Source organism: Nyctereutes procyonoides, unplaced genomic scaffold (assembly GCF_905146905.1).
Source record: "Nyctereutes procyonoides isolate TBG_1078 unplaced genomic scaffold, NYPRO_anot_genome, whole genome shotgun sequence".
NCBI classification, from domain to species: Eukaryota; Metazoa; Chordata; class Mammalia; order Carnivora; family Canidae; genus Nyctereutes; species Nyctereutes procyonoides.
In genome coordinates this window covers 42,626,929-42,647,476 of record NW_026575139.1, presented here as the reverse complement: position 1 = coordinate 42,647,476, position 20,548 = coordinate 42,626,929, and the positions used below count along the sequence as shown (strand labels likewise).

General features: G+C 50.2%; 1 protein-coding gene across 5 annotated transcripts; it reads right to left on the bottom strand.

Moving 5' to 3' along the window:
* Positions 1 to 633: 633 nt before the first annotated feature.
* BMP4 (bone morphogenetic protein 4) lies at positions 634 to 8,064 on the bottom strand. 5 transcript variants are annotated; one of them, XM_055304471.1, is made up of 4 exons: positions 7,985 to 8,064; positions 4,233 to 4,357; positions 2,733 to 3,059; positions 634 to 1,744 (listed from the first exon to the last, which is right to left on the bottom strand). In XM_055304471.1, the coding sequence occupies exons 3-4, from the start codon at positions 2,914 to 2,916 to the stop codon at positions 888 to 890; spliced, it is 1,041 nt and encodes a 346-aa protein (XP_055160446.1). In that variant the 5' UTR covers positions 2,917 to 3,059; positions 4,233 to 4,357; positions 7,985 to 8,064; the 3' UTR covers positions 634 to 887. The 5 variants fall into 5 exon arrangements, with proteins under 5 accessions (XP_055160446.1, XP_055160443.1, XP_055160445.1 ...); XM_055304468.1 differs by lacking the exon at positions 7,985 to 8,064 and adding an exon at positions 7,644 to 7,733; XM_055304470.1 differs by lacking the exon at positions 7,985 to 8,064 and adding an exon at positions 7,434 to 7,544.
* Between the last annotated feature and the right edge of the window lie 12,484 nt (positions 8,065 to 20,548).

Genomic DNA, 20,548 nt, shown 5'->3' with positions numbered 1-20,548 from the left:
AAGAAACACTGGCGAATTCCACCACTTGGTATATTAAAACGGTGGCCACCAAACTTTTTTCAAATGTAAGGTGTGTTATTTGTTCTGCTGAATAAAACCCACATCACCCCCCACCCACCTTGTTAAAACACACATACACACAAACACACATGTGCAAATTAGTTTTGGTTTGAAAATACAACATTCATGCCTGTAATAACTGGAGACCCTTTAGGGTATCATAAAAGCTGCGGTGGGAATTATTCCCTAGAGCTGAGACTCTATCCATCAGGCTCAGCTGGGACGCACCTCTAACAGGTGAGCAAAAACAAAAGATGTACTAGGAGCCCAAAACTGAGTCTTTAATCTGGCCTACTCCTTTCATCCCACTGTTTCTCCAAGGCATGTGTCATCCAGATGGGAGAGGATGCTGCGTCCTTGTTAACATTAAATAGAAATGGAAAACAATTCATCCTGGCAATTACCATCTCTCTACCATCAGTTTACTTCCTGCCCCTCCAACTTAACCACCTCCAGTTACCACCCTCTGACTTCCATCCTGTCCCCAGCCCCTCCTCAACAGGAAAAAAAAAAAAAAATCTCATTCAAAAGAGATGGGGGCAGAAGAAAAAAGGATTAAAGAGAAAAGGACAGTTTACCTTTAAAATAATGACTCATTTTATTTTTTCTTTTAATATGTAGTTATAAATATATTTTGTCAAAATATATGATCAATATGGTCAAAACATTTGCACGTAAAGTCATAAATAAGGTCAAGGTGAATGTTTAGGTTTTTTTTCCTCTTTTTTTTTTTTTTTTAAAGATAAAAGTCCAGCTATAAGGAAGCAGTCTGTGTAGTGTGTGGGTGAGTGGATGGGAACATGTGTGTCCCCAAGGGCTGCCTGATCTCAGCGACACCCACATCCCTCTACTACCATCTCCTGATAATTTTTCAGTACCACCTTGTCATACTCATCCAGGTACAGCATGGAGATGGCACTCAGTTCGGTGGGTACACAACAGGCTTTGGGGATGCTGGAGTTGACAGAGTTGACCAGGGTCTGCACAATGGCGTGGTTGGTTGAGTTGAGGTGGTCGGCCAGTGGAAAGGGGCAATCCCCGTGGCAGTAGAAGGCCTGGTAGCCTGGCGGGGCCACAATCCAGTCATTCCAGCCGACGTCGCTGAAGTCCACATAGAGCGAGTGGCGCCGGCAGTTCTTATTCTTCTTGCGGGCCCGCTGTGCATGATGCTTGGGGCTACGCTTGGCCCTCTGGCGTCGGGTCAAGGCATGTCCGCGGCCATCGTGGCCAAAAGTGACCAGGAGGGGCCGGAGCTGGGCCCAATCCCCACTCCCTTGAGGTAACGATCGGCTAATCCTGACGTGCTGGCCCTGGTGGGTCCGTGTCTGATGGAGGTGAGTCACCTCAATGGCCAGCCCGTAGTTTGGCTGCTTCTCCCGGGTCCAGCGAAGGACCGCAGGGCTCACATCAAAAGTTTCCCACCGTGTCACATTGTGGTGGACCAGTCTTGTGTCCAGTAGTCTTGTGATGAGGTGCCCAGGCACCACTTCTGCCGGGGGCTTCATAACCTCATAAATGTTTATTCGGTGGAAGCCCTGCTCCCAGTCAGGGTCCTGGTTCACCTGCTCCCGGAAGAGTCGAAGCTCTGCAGAGGAGATCACCTCGTTCTCTGGGATGCTGCTGAGGTTAAAGAGGAAACGAAAAGCAGAGTTTTCGCTGGTCCCTGGGATGTTCTCCAAATGTTCTAGGCGCAGTGGAGGAGGAAAAGAAAAAGGGAAAAGAAAAAAAAAAAAGGCACATTAACTTTTGAGATCAGAAAGTCAAGAAACAGCTTCAGTCAAGAAGCTTTGGGTGATGGGCAGTGAATTCTGTTTCCATAGTGGAAGCCTATTTGGGGAAATGAGCCTATCTTTTCATTTGAAGGAGCAGATAAACGGGCAGCTAGCAAACCAGCAAAGCTTAGCCAGCATTCGGCAAGCACCAAAGACAGAAAGTATCTCCCAACCTCCTTTATATGTCTAATAATTTCCATGTGTCAACTCCTTACTCCACCACCATCAGACTCCCCTTTTAAAGCTCTCTTGGCTTTGTGTACAGTTTTCTTTACAAGTGGTTATAAAGAAAAGGGGGGTGGGGTGGGTGGGCAACAGAGCAGAGGCAGGAGGGAAACATGCACACTACCACCCTCTCCCTCTTCTTCCACTTTCGAGTATGTTACTAAACATTTCCCCAGCGATCTTGGAAACACAGAGCATGCCTTGTTGATCATGTTACAGAGGGGAAAATAAATTCCAACACAGTAATGATGCTGGTGGATTAATAACTCAGATTTACTTTGGAAAAGAAACATCCGCTAGGAAACATTCAGATCGGATTACAAGGCCCCTATTGAATAAACCTACAAACACACAGCTGTAATATTAAATTCAGTAGGTGCTTTGAAAAAAAACGGGCAGAAAACCTGGCAGAAAAGGCTTTGATATAGCAAAAACACACCACAAGGGCTAGCCCACGTCTGAGTGGTGTCATTCTCCTTCCCGGGAACCCTTCCCCTCAGTCTCCAAAAAATAAATTCAGCCACAGCTCTTGGAGGTAAGCAGCTCTGTTTGCCCGGGCCGCCAGGATTTGGGGCTTTGATGTAACCTGAACCCTTCTCCCCCAGGGCTAACACTGCCCCCCACCAACCAGCCCTACTGGCCCTCCCCCACCTGGGACTCTCCGCAGGGACTGACCTTCGTGGTGGAAGCTCCTCACGGTGTTGGCCCTACTGGCGGGGCGCTCAGGGTACTCCAGACCGATGCTGTGGATCTGCTCTTCCTCCTCCTCCTCCCCAGACTGGAGCCGGTAAAGATCCCGCATGTAATCTGGGATGACGGCGCTCTTGCTAGGCTGCGGGCGGCGGCGCAGCCCGAACATCTGCAGAAGCGTAGCCTCGAAGTCCCGCAGGAGCTCATGGCTCTGCCCTGAGCGGCGTCCTCCCGCGTGGCCCTGAATCTCGGCGACTTTTTTCTTCCCCGTCTCAGGTATCAAACTAGCATGGCTCGAGCCTCCTAGCAGGACTTGGCATAATAAAACGACCATCAGCATTCGGTTACCAGGAATCATGGTGTCTCTGGGGAGGGGGAGGAGGTTGAAGGTTAAAGAATAAATAAACACCAATAACTAGAGAGAAATAGAGATGTCTCTGCATATGCATATAAGGCTAGTGATGGAGGGGCAAGACGTAAAGCAGGTCAGAAAGATCAAGTTTGTGTCTTCTCCCTCACACACCCCCACCACTACCAGCTGCAGCCATGCAAGGCCTGAAAGTAGGAATTGCCCTGTAATTACTTGGTCCAACTTGTTTACAGTCAAATAACCCCAAATCAGATAGCCTCCATCCTGTTAATCTTTTTTTGTCCCAACTGCTATCTGAGCCATGATCTCAGCTTGGTTTCTTCAAGGATAAACAGTTAACATTGAGGGGGTAAAACAGGGTGGGGGAGGGACGACTCCAGTGCCCTGGCTCTCCACTTCAGACCTTCAGCCTCTCTCCCTCTTCCTCCACCCCCCTTCTTCCTCCGCCCTCCGAGAGCCAACTTCCACAACTTCCAGCTGGTTCGGAGCGGAGCGGGAGGGTGGGCGAAGACCGAGGGCGGCGGGGTCCAGAGGCTGAGCCCGAGGACGTGGTCTGGGAGCTGACCGAGTTTGTGGCTTATTCTGCCGTGGCTGCTGAGTTTGAAATGCCCAGCAAAAAGCATCTGATCGGGCCCGCTCTCTCACTCCCAGGAAAGCGGGGGGCGGGAAGTGGGGGATGATTCCAAAGAGAGAGAGAGAGACAGACAGACAGACAGACAGACACCTCTGCTGAGTTTTGACAAGCAGCTGGGAACGAGCACGGGGGAGCCGCGTGTGTGTGTGTGTGTGTGTGTGTGTGTGTGTGTGTTTGCCCAGAAAGTACAACCAACCCCAGGCTGCGGACCTTTCATCTCTTTAGCCCCCTCTCGCTCCCCTTTCTTGCAACGCACACTATCTGAGAGTCCGAGGGGGAGCAAGCAGAACTTTAAACAAAACCGGTACGCTCAGAGCCCCGCGGCTGCCCGGCCAAGAAGAGAGCGACAGCGCTGCCAGAAAGCGGAGTGTGAACTCTGGAAAAAAAGAAAAAAGGTCCGACGGGAGGGACGCAGGGCGAGCAGGGGCGGGGAGGGCAGAGTGAGATCCCAGGAGGGGGGAAGGAAGAGGTGTCTACTCACTGACAGAAAACAAGGCATATAATAACAGTCCATGATTCTTGACAGCCACTCTTGAACAGACTTGCTGGAAAGGCTCAGAGGAGCTGCGGCGGTGCGTTGCTCTGGATGGCACTACGGAATGGCTCCTAAAATGAATATTTGAATATAATGAGAGTCTGGCGCAGACGGGCTCTGTTTTTCTTCCAGCCCCTCGGAGTCACGTGGACGCGGAAGCCCCGCCCCGAGCGCGCAGGAGCCCGCCCTTCCCGCGGCGGGCGGCGAAAGGGCCCGCGCGCCCTCCCCCGCGGCCCCGCCCCCGCCGGGAGAGGCCAACCCCCGCGCGGGCCGCCCGAGCCGCCGGCGGTCGGGGAGGAGCTCCGAGCCGCGCTCGCCGCAGCCCCCGGCCGGTGCCCCGGCGCCGTGCGCGCGGGGCGCGGGGCGCGGGCCTCGCTTCTACCTGCGGCGTCCGTGCCGCGGGCCGGGCCGTCGCGCCAGGGGCCTGCAGCCTGCAGCCTGCAGCCGGAGGGGCGGGGGCGCACGGCGGGGGCTGCGCCTGCAGCGCGAACGCCGCTCCAGTGGGGCCGTGAGCGGGGGCGGCGGCGGCGGCGGCGTCCCGGCTGCGCCCGGCCTCGCCAACCCAGGGGCGCTGACGGACGAACACGCTCGCGCGCGCCGCCACCTCCTCCCCCGGGCCTCCGCGAGGCCAAGTATTGCTCCCAGCGACAGCCAGTCCCGCGCGCCCCCCCGCCCCGGCGAGCGCCCGCGAGTGCTCCGACGAGCCGGGCGGGCGCTCGAGCTCCGGGCCGCAGGCCGCCGGCCCCGTCACGCACCGGGCCGGGGGGGAGGTGTGAGGCCGAGGTCGGTGTGGGAAAGTGGGGCGGGAGCGGCCCCTGGGCCGGTTTCCGCACTTGCATCTCGGAGGATCCCCGCACGGCGCCGGCCGCGGGGTGCACTCGGAGCGCAGCAGGTCCCCAAAGAAAGCGGTCCTCGAGCCATTCAAGGCGGGGCGGCGGACTCAGAGGGGGACGTCGCTGCGGAAAGGGCGCATCACAGGTTTCGGGGCTCCGTGTCGCCGAGGTTTTACCACTCCCCGACCCGGCGCGGAAAGGAAATCCCACTGCGTTCCCAGGAGTCGAGAAAACCCTGAACAGCGTTCGGCCTGCGCTCGACCTCGGCGTCGGCGTCTCTCCCTCTCCCTCTCCAGATTGTCTTATTTTTGAAACCACCACTCCTCCCCCCGCCACTTCCTTCCCCCACCCCCTTCCTCCTTTGCACCAGCTGCAGAGTCGCAGCAAATAGTTCTTCAAGACTCTTGCCGACCCACAGCTCAAGGAATCACGGGGATGTCCTGACTCTAACGGAAGATGCTGCGGGCGTGGGTCGTTCTGTGCGGGGGGGTGTGGGTGCGGTTCTCAAGACCCTGCCCCGCGCGCCCGGCCTCGGCCCCAGCCCGCCCCGGGGTCCGGCTCCCCAGGCCACCCGCCCTCCCTTCCCCGAGGCTCTTTCCAGTTCCAGCCCCGGGTCGCATCAGAGATGGAGGGCTCGGGCTGCCCGCCTGTCTCCCTCGCAAATCTGGTTTTCTTCTTGGGGGCAATCGCGGGAAGCCTTTGAGGAAGGCTGCATCTCGGAGAGGACCGAGCGCTCAGCCCTGGCTCCCCGCCCCGCCGGCCGGGCGTGGAGGCCGCGGGCGCCCCTGCGCGACCGTCGGCGCCGCCCGAGAGCCGCGCCGCTCCGGGAGCCGCTCTACGGCTTTCCCGCTCCCGCGCCACAGCTGGAACCGACTGCGAAAGGGCTGGGAGAGCAGACGAGGGCTTTTCAGACGCCCGGACTCTAAAACTGCCCGTGGGAGGAGGGGTAGACATGGGAAACGCAGACGGAGAGGAGCCAGTCCCCGCGGGGGCGAAGGGCCGGTGGAAGGGGCGCGCGCCCGGGACCCCGGCTCCCCTCTGCCCCTAGGAATCTCCCCCGCCGCCGGCGGGAGCGCGCGGCGCTAGAAACGCGGAGGCTGGACGGAGAGCGGGTGGTGGTTCAATTTCAGATTCCGGAGGATTCGTCTCTAATCACGCAATTCCACCCCCCCCCATTTTTTCTTTAATTAAAAAGGACGAAAGCCCAAAAGGACGTTCGTCTCCAGAACTTTTTCTTGGTGGTGGTGGTGGTGACAGGGATGCAGCTCGTGGCGATTGTCCTTTACTTCCCCACCAGAGTCTTCTGACGCCGGAGTTTGCCCAGAGGTGGCCTCAGTTTACCAAATCTATATATTTTTTTTGGGGGGGGGGGTCTTAACGTTTCACAAAGCTTTCAGCCCACAAACTCCGATCCTCACAGTGCATCCACCTAAGCGGTGCCCAGGAAGCGTTTGAGGCCTCGGGCCCAGCTCCCGCGGGGAGGGACCCGGGAATCCTGGAACCCTTGCCGGTCGGCTCTGGCCTGCAAGGACCCGCAAGAGCCCCGGTGCGCAGCGGGTCTTGCCCGCGACTCCCCACGGGCCACGACACCGCTGGAAGACGCGTGCCCGGGGCGCCAGGCATCCCCACCGGCTTCCTCACAGACCCTACACCAGGAAATGCTAGGGGAGAGGCTCCTTGGATGCTGCAAGTTCACGACAGCAGCTCGTGCCTAAGGCGCGTCGTGCACCGCAGTTCGCGTGCTCCCAGGGCTCCCGCCGGCTGGGGGCCGGGTCGGGTGACACTCCCCTCGACGCAGCCCCCCGGGCGGCGCGCGGTCTCCGGAGGCGGCAGGACCGCGCTCCCCGCGGCAGAACCAGCCCGGGTTAGGTGTTCTTCCTCCACCTCGCGGTCCCTCGGCCCCCTCCCGCTCTCCGGACCTCGGAGCCCACACTCCTTTCTCTCCCGGCCCTTCCCGTCCGGGGATCGCAAACGCCAGGGGCCCCGCAGCGCGTTCCGCTCAAGACCTCACAGTCTTTCCCAGCGACCCCAACTAAGGCTCCTCTTCTTCCCATCTCTTCTGCCCCGAACCTACCAAAGGTGGAAATCACCCGGGGCCGCCGGACCGAGCAAGTGGCCCGGGTAGAGGCAGTAGCAGATGTGGGGAAGTGTCTTTGGGCGCCAGCATCCCTACCTCTAGCACCACCGTAGGGGGATAAATAAGCCACCGATGGCTGTGGCCAAAGGCTGAGCCCCCCGCTGTCCCTCCCCACCAAGGATGCTGCTCCCCGGGGCCCCCTCTGCCTGGCACCCCTCGCCAGGTAGCCTTGCTCACCATAGGTCCCTGCAGCAGCGGGCTCGCCAGCAGCAGCTCCTGGGGACCTCTGAACGGCTGCAGTGAACCCGGGCAAGGGCCGAGGACTGGGGCGCTGCTGGCTCGAGACGGCGCGGACGGGAATCCCATCAGGGAGGGAGGCGAGCTACTCAGCCCCGAGCGCTCAGAGCGTCTCAGGCTCCCGTCCCTGGGCTCGGATGCCACACTCACCTAGCTTCCGGGCAGGGCTCCGCTCTCCTTCCCTCCCTCCCGCCTCCTCTGCCCTCGTGCATCTTCTCCTACCCCTTCTTTCCCTCGCTCTCTTTCTTTCTTTCCTTCCTCCTCCTCGTCCCCGGCAGCCCCTCCCTTCTTCCCTCCGCCCTCGCTCGCCTCCCTTTCTGGGATGGGAGCCCCGCCCACATCCTCCCATCCAGCCGCCGGGCCTCGCCTCGCCTCGCCTCGCCTCGCCTCGCCGGCCCGGGTCCCGGAAGCCCGGGCTGCGCCGGAGTCGGCAGCTGTTGCCCGGGCCAGGCCGGTGCTGCTTCCAGCTCGGGGAAGCGGCCGGGGCTCACCTGGGGACCACGTGCAGAGGTACTAGAAAGCATGCACCGACTAGTCGCCGTACCTTCCAAAAATACCCATGGGAGTCTGGGCTTCCCCGAGTTTAGAGTAACTGCTGCCCAAACTGATGATTAAAACACTGAGTAATCACCATTTACCCCGAGTAATTAGAGATAATGAAACACCTCTAAAATCAGGTTATGGAAAAAGGAGCTGTTGGATTGGTTTGAAGGGTAGCCTTCCATAAACTGTTAAAGGATTTCCAAACAGTGAGAAACAGGCTGTGCGAAGGACTGTGGGCTCTATGAGGTGCCTCTTTGGCTGTTGAAAGGTGTTTTTCCTTCCAAAACTTTGTTTTCAATGCTTCTTGTGGGAAGCCTTGGCGATGACCCCCAGAAGGATGGTCCCAATAAACAGTCCGGTTCCCTCTTCCTCCCCAGGCCTAACACTTTTGAGGACAGAGATGGCATGGAGACAGGCCGGGGCCATATTTTTACAGTAAGAAAAGCCTGCTTATTACCACTCAGAAACTCTCTTAAGAACCACCATAAGAGGTCATTTTTGTTGTTATTGTTGTTTATTCGTGGCGCACCTGGGAATACTTAATCTCAGCAAACTGACCTTCTGAGGAGGTAAACCAGCCACCAAACCAACAACATTTTTGTCCACAGGGACACAAGAGAGGATACCCTTTGTTCCGTTTTTAAAGGAAGAAAGGAGTGAGGAGTTGGCCCTTTCCTACAAGAAAGTGCTAGTAATTATATTAGCAGGGAGGTGGAATGTGTGCTTAAAACCTTCCCAAACAGGAGCTAATTTCACACAGTGTCTCTGATAGAGATGAGGCAGGACATAGCAGCCTCATCTCTCTGGTTTGCAAACACGGAAGGGGAAGAGCAGCCAGGTTAAAGGAACTTGCCTAGAGCCCTGAACTAAATCACAGCCTCTGCTCTGGAGTCCGGAGCTAATACTGCAGGGCGGGGCTGAGGGCCACAGCCCTGAGCTCCAGGTAGCCTGGGGAGTGCTGGAGGATGGAGCCTCTCCTGCCCTGGATTTCTTATCCTGCATCCATACTACACTTCACCATCCCAGCAAAATGTTTAGGTCTTTACTTAAACAGGTATTGGTCCTAGGGGCTTTATCTATAAAAACTTTTACATTTAGATACCTTCAATATTTAGAAAACCTACTTCATTTGTGGAACACAGATTACCAAAGGTTGGAATTGGAAAAAATCTGGGGAAAAACTGTGAGAGCAGGGCCAAGGCGTCCTGCCATCTTTTCCAAGTTAGGCCTCTGAGGTCTTTTAGCCCAATAATGCCTCAAACCACAGAAACAAGCTGTATGGCTTTGAGCATGTCCTTGAATTCCTGTGGGCCTCAGTTTTCTCATCAGCAGAATGAAAGGATTAGGACAGTTTCCATACCCCTTTTCCATTTGAAAATGATTCAATTTTAATTGAAATCATTAAACATCTATCTTCTTTTTTAAAAAAGATTTTATTTATCTATTGGACAGAGAGTGAGTGTGTGAGCACAAGCTGGGGGACAGCAGAGGGAGAGGGAGAAGCAGACTACCCACTGAGCAGGGAACCCTGGTACCCCAGCTCCACGTCGCTTGATCCCAGGACCTGGAGATCACGACCTGAGCCTAGGGAGACAGATGCTTAACTAACTGAGCCACCCAGGTGCCCCCATCATCTTTCATTTAAAATCACACATAAGCCCACCTTTTCTAAGAACCTCAGATTAAACAAGGCAGGGCAATACCACCATCAAGAAAGGACTGATAATATACCTCCAGCTTCCAACGTAATCAGAATTACATCAATCTTTTTAAAAGATTTTATTTTATGTATTTGAGAGAGAGAAAGCCACCATCCAGCAAGAGGAAGAGAGAGTCTCAAGCACACTCTGCGCTGAACTTGGAGCCAGATACCGGGCTCTATTTCATGACTCTGAAATCATGACCTGAGCAAAAAAAAAGGGTCAGAAGCTCAACCAACTGCGCTACCCAGGCACCCCTAGAATTACAGCAATTACTAATAATAACAAAAGAAAATTAAAACTCCATTAAATAGTTACCTAATGTCCATCCTGAGGCTAAAGGAACACACTGCCTAGAGTTAGGACAGATTAAATGTTCACCAAGCCCCCCAAAACAACCAGTATCATTTTAAATCATTAACAAAATGTATTCCTTAATATTTAAATTCAAAACAACACTGATATGCTGTGTTTAAAAGTAGGGCTTTATTTTATTTTAAGGCACAAGATAATAGGTGTTTTTTTCTTTTAATCCAAATGCTTTTGGATCATTGTTATTGTCTCATTTTGCTGAAGTCTAAATAATAAAGTGGCCATTGGTCCACCCATGAGTGTGAGAAACTCACAGTCCAGGAGTTTCTAATGAAGACACCTGACATACCTTGTTTAGAACCCCAATATGAGTCTTTAGATGTGTGATGGAAGAACTCAGCTTCAGTTCTTTTTGGACAGTTTTATTTCTAGCCCACATTGTAAACAGTGCAAACCTTCTATTAGCGCCTCTTTTTACTCACTTTTCTTTTTCTTCTTACTCCCAATTTCTCATGCCAAAGAAGAAAGTACCTGCTGGTTAGAGAACTAAATCCATCACAGCCTAGTGATCTGAGTTAGTGAGGGAAATCAGTCCCTATCTCAAGCTTACTTGTGAACCTCGCTGTTTTTATAGAATATAATATAGCTGGACCAAATGAAGCTGTGCTCTTAAATCATCTAGATTGGGAGGAGACATCTATTGTAATTCAACAGTTAACTATTGCTCTTCCGCTGCTACGGCTAAATGAAGGGCGTTTGTTTGGGTTTTTCCTGGAAAGCATTATGGAAGAGTAGCTAGACAGCAAGTTCTTAGGACATCCTTTCTCAAGGGTGAGGAACATAAGCTTCAGAACAAGGCTGGAGCCAATGCTGAAAAATGCAGATTTCCCAGCTCTGCCTCCCTGAGATCTACATATTGCACAAGGTTCCCTGATGATCCTGAGCACACTAAAGCTTGAGAACTACTGTTTTAAAAAGTGATTTCACTTATTTTCAAGGCTGGTAGATACCACTAAAAGGCTGATACCTAGATGTTATTAAACAGGCAAGGAATACTCTTGGCATGTGCTTTATAAACTGTTAAATATGGTGATTATAGTATTACTATGCCCAGAACACACCAAATAGGTCTTTGCAAATGAAAAGATTTCTAATCCTCTGGGTGTAGTAGTCCTTACGTCTAGGTCCTTGAGTCAGAACCAGATCAAGTCATCAAACCTTCTTTGCCAATTAAGTGTCAGTTGAAGCTCTGGAGAGATACTTTGAATGAATCCCCAGCATCACTGCTGACTTTTGAGAAAGAGTAAGATAGATAAATTGGAAATGGAATTACAAGGGAACTCTGAAACTGGCCAGGACCATTCGTTTTTACCATTTGTTGTTATACATTTGCAGTCTGGTCCTCACAACTGTCATAAAAATCCTTGTTCTACAGATGAGAATCTGAAATTTAGAGGGGTCATATGAATTTCTCAAGGTCACAGAGCTAGTAGGTTGGGGACCCAAAATTCAGACCAGGCCAGTTTGCCTCCACCTCCAAATGCCATTAGCAGGTCTTGCAGAGGGATGGACCCCCATGGCCACAGCTTCTGACTAGACAAGGCTTGCACTGGAGGCTTTCCCAAGGCCAAGGCAGCTGCGGCTCTACCCTTGCAGCATGCAGTGACAGAGAATGTCAGGATTTCTTCCCAGGGCTCAGAAGACAGAACAAAATCAAGACCTGGAAGCTTACCTCTTAGGGATTCTTATTACATAGCCCACCTTAAGGGAAAACTTTATGTGAACTTCCCCAGGAGTAAAAGTCCTGATCTTGAGAAAGACGTTGCTTACCTCTGATGGGTCTCCTCATTGTCTCCTCTCCTCTCCTCTATGTAAATGTGAGAACTGAGCAAGTTCCTCACAGGTCTTTCTCACAGGTCTTTCTCTTTCCCCACAAAAGAGAAATAGTATATCTGCTAGCTAAAGCCATGGTCAAATGCCTAAACCTCCAAACCTTGGTTTGTTCATTTCTAATCTGAGAATAACAATTTCTATTTCATAATATTCTTATAGGCATTAAATGAGTTAATTAAATAAAATGGCAGGCATAAAGTGCTCAGCAAATATTAGCTATTATTTTTCTTCACAAAGGTAATGATTACAAGAGCAAAGTAGGTGAAAAGTCACTCTGGCGCTGAGTTTTATTTATTTATTTATTTAGTGATAAACTTTTTAAAGGAAGGGGTTATAGCTCACATTTATTTTATAATCATTGAGGCTGTACACATAAGGGATTGATTGGATAAAGGCTGTTTACGTGAATCAGCACGCATCGAGTTACTATTCATTATGATTTGTCTGTATGAGTCTGACCTATGGACAAATCTCTGCCAAGATGACTAATCACTGTCAAAGTGGACAGGCATTAACTACTGAGAGCAAAGAACTACTAGGCTAGATGACATCTGAAACATTTTCCATCTCTGTTTTTTCCGATCTCTAACAGCTCTGACTTTTAACAATTTTTCTTTATAATGTAAACTATCGGCTCACTACTTTCTAGAATACAATACCTTTAACAAAAAAGTCATTCAAATCAGACCATCAAAAATGGACAGAGAATTCTAATCAAAACCCCAATTGTTATGTCTTAACATGTTTACCATGTGGATGGATGGCAGACAGGGCATGGATATTGAAATTCCTCCCTTTCCAAAGAGGATGGCATTGGCATACAATGAAGGATATTTGGCTTATCCCTGTTTTAAGCTTCCTCTGCTAAAAAGTAGTCAACTATACCCACTTGCTTCTATAGCAGAGATGCTGCCTGGACATAAACTGTTATGAAATGTGTCTAAAAGGTTAAAACTTTGGAATATCTTCGATCTCAGCATATATCCCTCTCTGTTGCGCGTTAACAGTGTGACCTGGATAAAAATGCAATGTCACTGCAGGATGAGTTTTGGAGGCAGAGATATCAGGCTGTACCAAATGAGTTGTTATGGTTTCCCAACCAGATGTCAATTGGGCAATACCATCTAACCATCTAACAGCTCAGTTCAAGCTAACAGTTTTCTAGCCTTTTGCAAGGAGAGTTTTGTCCAAAGGGATATGTGATCCAAGAAATTTTTGTTGTACAAATAAAACTTGGGTGTGTTTACAAATAGACTAAATATTTCATGGTTCTGGGGAGAGGGTGGAAATCCTTTTCACCAATGTCTTCCTCGAGAATAAATATATATTATTTGTAATCCCCTCAGGGATTATGTATAGATGGAATAAACATTCAAAAATTGCTTGTTGATGTTGACTTTATGAAAATTCATCAAGCTGTATACACGAGATTTGTGCACTTTTCTATGCGTGTTCTATTTCAATAAAAGTTTACTAAAAATATACTTTTGAAATTATTCCTTAAAGTTATTTTCTTTGACCAGCATCTGAAGCCCACCCGAAAGAGACGATGTTCCTAGTCCCCTCAGGTAACCAGAGGGTTGCACAGAGCAAAGCTAAGAGAAGCATAATCTGTAGTGCTAGGGTGGCCACAGCACCAGGGAAACCCACCCAGGGCTTCAGGGAGTCTGCTCTGGAGCCTCCCAAAGGCGAGCAGTTGTGGCAACGAAGGCCAGGCCTTTGGGGGAAGCAGCGCAACCCAAGGGAAGAGGGCAAGATGCGTGATGCGCACCTGCACGTTTCTCAAGCCCAGGGAGGGCCAGAACCTCTGGGCGAGAAAAGCAGCTCCTGGAGGCATCTGCACTTCGGACTCCGCTCTCCCCCTCCTTGGCTTCCCCCGCGGGGAGAGAGGCTCGGAGAGCGTGTTTCCAAGTGTCAGTCTCCAGGAGGGAAGGCAGGGACGTCGGATACCTATTTTACGTATTTCTGAGGACAGAAGTGCCCTAAGCACAAAGAAAAGGTAACAGCTTCAGAGAAAGAAATGTGCCCCATCTCCAGATTCTGGGACCCCTGGGCTTGGGGACAGGATAGCAGGAGAGAAAACCGGGCTCCGCAGGCGCGAAGGAGCGCCCCTTTTGATTCCTGGCGGCGTGCCAGCTCCACGCAGAAATGGTTTTTTAGGTGCCTGTGACCTTGCGTCCCCGGGGCCAGGCTCCGAGATCACGCAGGCTCGAGTAAGGAGAGCGTGCGGAGAGGGGCTGCGGGAAGGGGGCCCACCTGCGTCTGGGAAGGGCCGAGGCGCACCCAGCTCTCGCCTCCGCAGGGGGACGGAGGAGGAGGTGCGGACACCCCGGAAACGCTGACTGCAGGTGCGGTGCGTAGCAGGCCGGGGACACGAGCGTCGCCGGCCCCAGGACGTCCTGTCGGGTCGGACGCGGCCCTGGGCTTCCCCCAACGTCCCTCCAGGAAACGTCCGCTCGCGTCCCCACGCCCGAGGGCCCCCGGGAGGAGGCGGAGGCTCGGGAGGCCGTGGCCGCGGACACCTTCCCTCGCGTCCCGGCGGCGACGCCCCAGCGAGCGGCCGCAGGTGTCAGCTCAGGCCGGTGGCCGCCCCCCTCCGGCGCCTCCCGCCCCGGCCCTGGCCCTGCTAGCTCGGCGGCTGCGCCTTCCTACCTGCGAGAGCTCGACCCGCTCTCAGGCTCGGTTTGCAGGATTTGTGCCCCAGACGGCTCATCTGACCCCCACCCCGAATAAACAGCGAGCGCCCCGGCCACTGGGGGCAGGGGCAGGGGCAGGGGCAGGGGCAGGCCACCCGCACAGAATTTCCGTGCGACCGCGAGAGTGGCTCCTCAGACATCGAGAGTTCCCGCTTATTTCTTCGTCTACCTGACCGGGAAACTCCTGGAGAGAAGTGGGGGAGGAAATAAGGACGCCGAGGGAGGGAGGGACGGAGGGAGAGTTCAAAGTGGTTCCTGCCACAGTTTGCGCCTGCTCCCTGCATCACCAGGCGCGCGCACACACACACACACACACACACACACATACCCAGTCCCCAGATATGCTGGGGCGCAGGCTACTGGAGTCCTGCTTCTCCACGCAGAAAATGAGGAGCAGCTCATTGGCTACTATTTGTTAAGCTTGCCCACTTAGCTTGCCACCCCCTCCCCTACCGGTTCCATCTTTTGACAGGGTTATCCAGGCCACAGAGTCTGGTTTTTCCCATCCGGTGAGTAAAAGAGTGAGCTTCCTCGGGTGCCTGGGCTTCTGGATCTGCTGCATCTACTTGCCGAGCCCAGCAGTGATACCTGCAAGGTTACGCCACACCAGGGAGGGAGATTCTTAAGGCTAGAAAGAGGAGGAACAGGAACCTGGCATGAAGGCCAGCAAGGGGTGTGAGGTTGCTGGAAGAGACTTCAGATGGTCTCTGGTGGGGCAGCACATCCTTGCCAAACAACCTGGGGGGGTCCTAAGCCCTTCCCTCAAGAGAGGTAAAAATGAAACATGACAAGGAGATTCCTTTATTCAGTACAGGAGAATGTCAGGCTGGATTTTGAAGACTTTGCCTCAGAATTCTGATTTTCCTTCTGAATATCTTTTTGTTCCTTTATCACTTCCTACAAGTGTTCAGGTGTCAATGGCAGGTAACAGGTAAACCTAATGTCTTCAGTTTGCACCAAAATGTGCTGTGCCACTCTTGCATCTTGATTAGCTCTTGAGCGGAAACCTGAGAAGGTTGGATAGTATGGTTTTACGTCCCCAGCTTTAGAGAGAACTAAAAAAAAACAAAAACAAAAACAAAAAAACCCAAAAAAACCCAAAACAAAGAGAAACTGGAGGACTGAAAAACAATAGGTCTTAAGGGGAGTATAAAAGTGAGTGCTGGCTTTTCATATTGTATTTAAATAAAATGCTAATCTCCTTAAATTAGATATTCTTAAACCTGCTAAGTGACATCATTAGGGATCTCTAGATGGATTTCAAGGGATCTGTGAAAACCACAAAATTTACACATGCAATTATGGAAGTGGATGTAAAAGTGCATGGAGGGGGTATAATTTTATCAAATTTTTAAAGGGATTTGGACCCAGGAATTAAAAACCTGTAGGATATGCTGTATGCAAATCCCTTTCTTACTGGGAGAATGTCTCCAAGCTGCACACACAGAAACTTTGACTCAGTGGTATATAGCTTTCACACTCCAGAGTAATATGTTTTGTTTTGTTTTTAGAACTTTGAGAGAAAGAAAGAGAGAGCCCTCGTGTGAGCAGTGGGAAGAGTAGTAGGAGGAGCAGAAGGAGAAAAAGGGAGATAATCTCCAGCAGACTCCTCCTGAGCACAGAACACAATGTGGGGCTCCATCCAGGACTCTGAGATCCTGACCTGAGCCAAAACCAAATGCCAGCTGCTTAATGACTCAGCCACCCAGGAGCCCCCCAGAGCAAAATGTTACTAACTCGACACTGAGACAACAGAAATGTCTCTTTGTTTGGGGCCAACACTCATAGAGGAAAGGACCCTGACAGCAGAAAATGACCTGGAACTCAGGTGCCTGCTGTGCCCCATGTTAAACTGTTCCCACCACTTACCCAGCTAAGACTCCTGAGATTCCTTTTTTTTTTTTTTTTTAGATTTTATTTATCCATAAGAGACACAGAGAGAGAGAGGCAGAGACACAGGCAGAGGGAGAAGCAGGTTCCATGCAGGGAGCCCGACGTGGGACTCCATCCTGGGACCCCAGGATCACACCCTGGGCTGAAGGCAGATGCTCAACTGTTCCACCCAGGCGTCCCAAGACTCTTGAGATTCTTTGTAGATCAAATGCTGGAGTATATGTGAAACTAATTCACAGATCACAAAACATATGGCTAGTGGCATTTATTTATGAAAATAAATGCTGATGGGTTTCCACATGCTAGTTATAATTAGATGAACAATTGTGTAAATAATTATAATTAGGTGAATATTTGCATATTTTCTTCAACCATATACTTACCGGGAAAATCAACATACTTTGGATTCCTGACCATTGTTAGCCACCTTCATGTTTCATGATCTCATTTAATCCTTGAACCAATTTACAGTTTATATACTATACTTCTCCCCTCCTGCTTCCCTCCCGCCCACTTTTTAACATTTAAAGAAAGACAAAGAGAGGTTAAGTTAATTGCCCAAGGCCACCCAGCTAACACCAGACTTCAACTTCAGATGTGATCTGATCCCTGCTTTAGAGAAGGGATAACAGAGAAAAGAAAAAAAAAAAAAAAGCATATTTTGTTCAGACTAAGTAAATTTAAATCCTATGGTACTTGTACATTCTGAGCAAAAGTATAAGAGTTTGAGTTAGAGCAGCCACATTTGGGATGTTCAGTGTTCTCATATACTCTGCTGGGAAACTGTCTTTAACCCATTCACTTCCTTTTATTTCCTCCACATGTCAGGCTCACCAGCAAATTAACAGAAATTTATACACATAGTTCCTTATGAGTGGCACCTATGCTTCAACTAATAAGGCAGCCTTAGAAGGGAAAGAAGATCTCTGGCCTCCGCGCCCACAACCCATTCCAATAACCATCCGTAGGAAGCACTTTCATCCGTAGCAGCTGACAACTGGCAAAACAGATCCTCCTCCAAGTGGTTTAATGTCTCACCCAAAACGAGTTAGCAAGAATGTAGATCTTTTTTGTCTGCACCATCAAGTCATGGAGTTGATGAAAACAGAAAGGATTTGTTTTGCTGTTCCCTGAGTTACGGGGTGTGTTAAAGGAACTACTATAAGCTCTGGCCCACTTTATTTGAAATATTCTCTTACGGGGGTGCTTGGGTGAAGCGGCTGCTTTCAGCTCAGGTCATGATGCTGGAGTTCCAGATGGAGCCCTCATCAGGCTCCCTGCTGAGCAAGGAGTCTCCTGCTCCCTCTCCCTCTGCCCCTCACCCCTGCTTGTGCTCAGTCTCTCTCTCTCTCTCAAATAAATAAAATCTTCAAAAGTAAATAAATAAATAAATAAATACTCTCTTATGCCTTTAGTCTTTGTATGTGGCTTTGTTCAACTGATAGTTCTCCTACTTCATTTCTCCTCAGCATAAAATCCATAATACTAAACTCTATACTACATAGTCTGTGGAAGCTCCGGAGAGCCGGCAGACATCTGTTCTTGATCTTTAATTATGTTTTAATTATAGTTTGAGAAATCAGTATCACAGAAAATGAGTTGCTGGAGGGCAAGGCCCAAAAGCAAAAACAAAAAAATATGGATCATAGTAGGCACTTTGCTAAAAAAAAATTGTGAATTATGGTATGTTTCTGTAAAGGCCTCAGGTTGCTGCACGGGGCGGGGGTGAATAATTGATGAAAATATCGTCTTAGAAACATTTTGGTACTTTAGCTTAAACAAGGGGAAACTGATGAAATGATTTTTAAAAGTGCAATAGTCAGTGTAGAGTGGCTTTTTAAAAATAGACCTGAAGTCAGATAGGCTGGTTTTAGGTGTAGCTACACCAGTTGATGCTATATGGATGAACTTGGATATGTGATTTTCTTTCTGGAGGCTGCCATTTCTTCGTTAGTTATATGGACTAGATGATCTCTAAGCTTTTAGCACCAACAGCTTTTTCTGCAAAGGACCAAACAGCTAATTAGGCTTTAGGCTGCTATACCAAGTTTCACTGTGTGGCTTAAGCAGAAATGTTTCATCTTGCAATTTTGGAGGTAGGAGTTGAGATCATGGTATCAGTAGAGTTGGTTCCTTCTGGGGACTGTGAGGAAGAATCTGTTCCAAGGCTTGGAGAAACTTCACCCAACTTTTTTTTTTTAATTTTTTTTTAAATTTATTTATGATAGTCACAGAGAGAGAGAGAGAGAGAGAGAGAGAGAGAGAGGCAGAGACACAGGCAGAGGGAGAAGCAGGCTCCATGCACCAGGAGCCCGATGTGGGATTCGATCCCGGGTCTCCAGGATCGCGCCCTGGGCCAAAGGCAGGCACCAAACCGCTGCGCCACCCAGGGATTCCCCCTTCACCCAACTTCTACATGCATGTTCACATGGTATCCTCCCTGTGTGTCTGTGTCCAAATTTCTCTTCTTTGTAAAGACACCAGTCATATTGAGCTAGGGACCATCCTGCTCCTGTATGACCTCATCTGAACTAATTATATCTGCAGTGACGCCATTTCCAAATTAAGGTCACATTCTGAGATGATGGGGGTTAGGTTTCAACATATGAATTGTAGGACACAGTTCAATTCATCAGATTATTCTTAGCTCATAGACCATACAAACATAGGTTACAGACTATAGTCTGCTGATCTCTTTGTTAATAAGACCTCTAAAATCCTATAATTCTCTATTCTTTATGGCTTTATATCATAAATTGTCTCATGAGCTCCATTTGTTTCGTTTCTGGGTTTGTTGTTGTTGTTGGAGCATCTACATATGCTAGGCACTGTTCTAGATGTTGGGACACAGCAGTAACAAACAGATTAGAATCCTTGTCCTCCCGGATCTTATAGCCTGGTAAGAAAGGGAGTCCAGCAACTAAATATGAACAATTCATGTTAGATGGAACTAGGTACTGAGAAAAAAAAATAAAGCGGGAAAGAGAGAGAGCAATGGGGTTGAATTTTAATAGAGCAGTCATGGAATGCTTCACAGAAAAAGTAATATTTGAGAAGACACATGAAGGAGATGAAGGACTCAGCCGCATGAATAATGAGGGAAACTGTTTCATCGAAAGGACGAGCAGTGTAAACTCTGAGGTAGAAATGGGCCTGTTGTGTTCAGGAAACAGTTAAGGGGCAAGTCTGCTTGAGTGGAGTGAGCCAAGGAGAAGAGGGGCTGAGTATTTGGAGATGAGGTAAGAGAGGTAGAGAAGGTGAGAGGTTAAATGGTGGATGGCCTCGAACCCCACCCTAAGAGCCAGTGTCATGACTAGGTTGTGATGGAGGCACCCAGTGCCCTTTATTTAAGGAAAGTGGTGGCTCATAGTGGTGCAAGTGCTAGGTGAGCCCCTGAGAGTGAGCACCTCCTTCAGTGCCTCCTTAGGTACCTCCCTCCCCTCCTCTAGTCTGGGCCTGGAAAGGGCTCTGGCTTTAATTAAAAGTGAACTAGGAAGCCCCTGGAAGGTTTTCAACAGGGAAGTGGCATGATCAACATTATATTTTATCAGGATCACTCTGGCTGCTGTGTTTAGGGCAATGATAGAGTAGAGGGGGCCAACTAGAAGACTACTGAAATGACTTCTACAGTAAAATGGTGAAACTGTCTAGGCCCGGTGACCCACCAAGGATTGGGTCCCTCTCATACAGCTATCCGGCACAAAACCAGTGAACCTTGGGTTATCTTTTCTTTTTGTTCTCACTCAACATTCTTTGGAGATTACCTACATTCTAGACTGTATGTCAGGTGCTGGGGTTCCAATAATGAACAAGAAACGGTCACTGCCTCAAAATGTTAATAGTCTTTTCCTTCTTTCCCTCCTTCCTTCCTTCTTTAAATATTTTGAAATTTTAGTGAAAACAAAAACCCTTCCTCAAACCTTATCTTTTACGGAATCTGCCACACATGCTAAGGTTTTCTGGTCCAGGCACTCCACTCCTGTTCCATTTGGAATAGTATATATTTGGTAGTGAACAT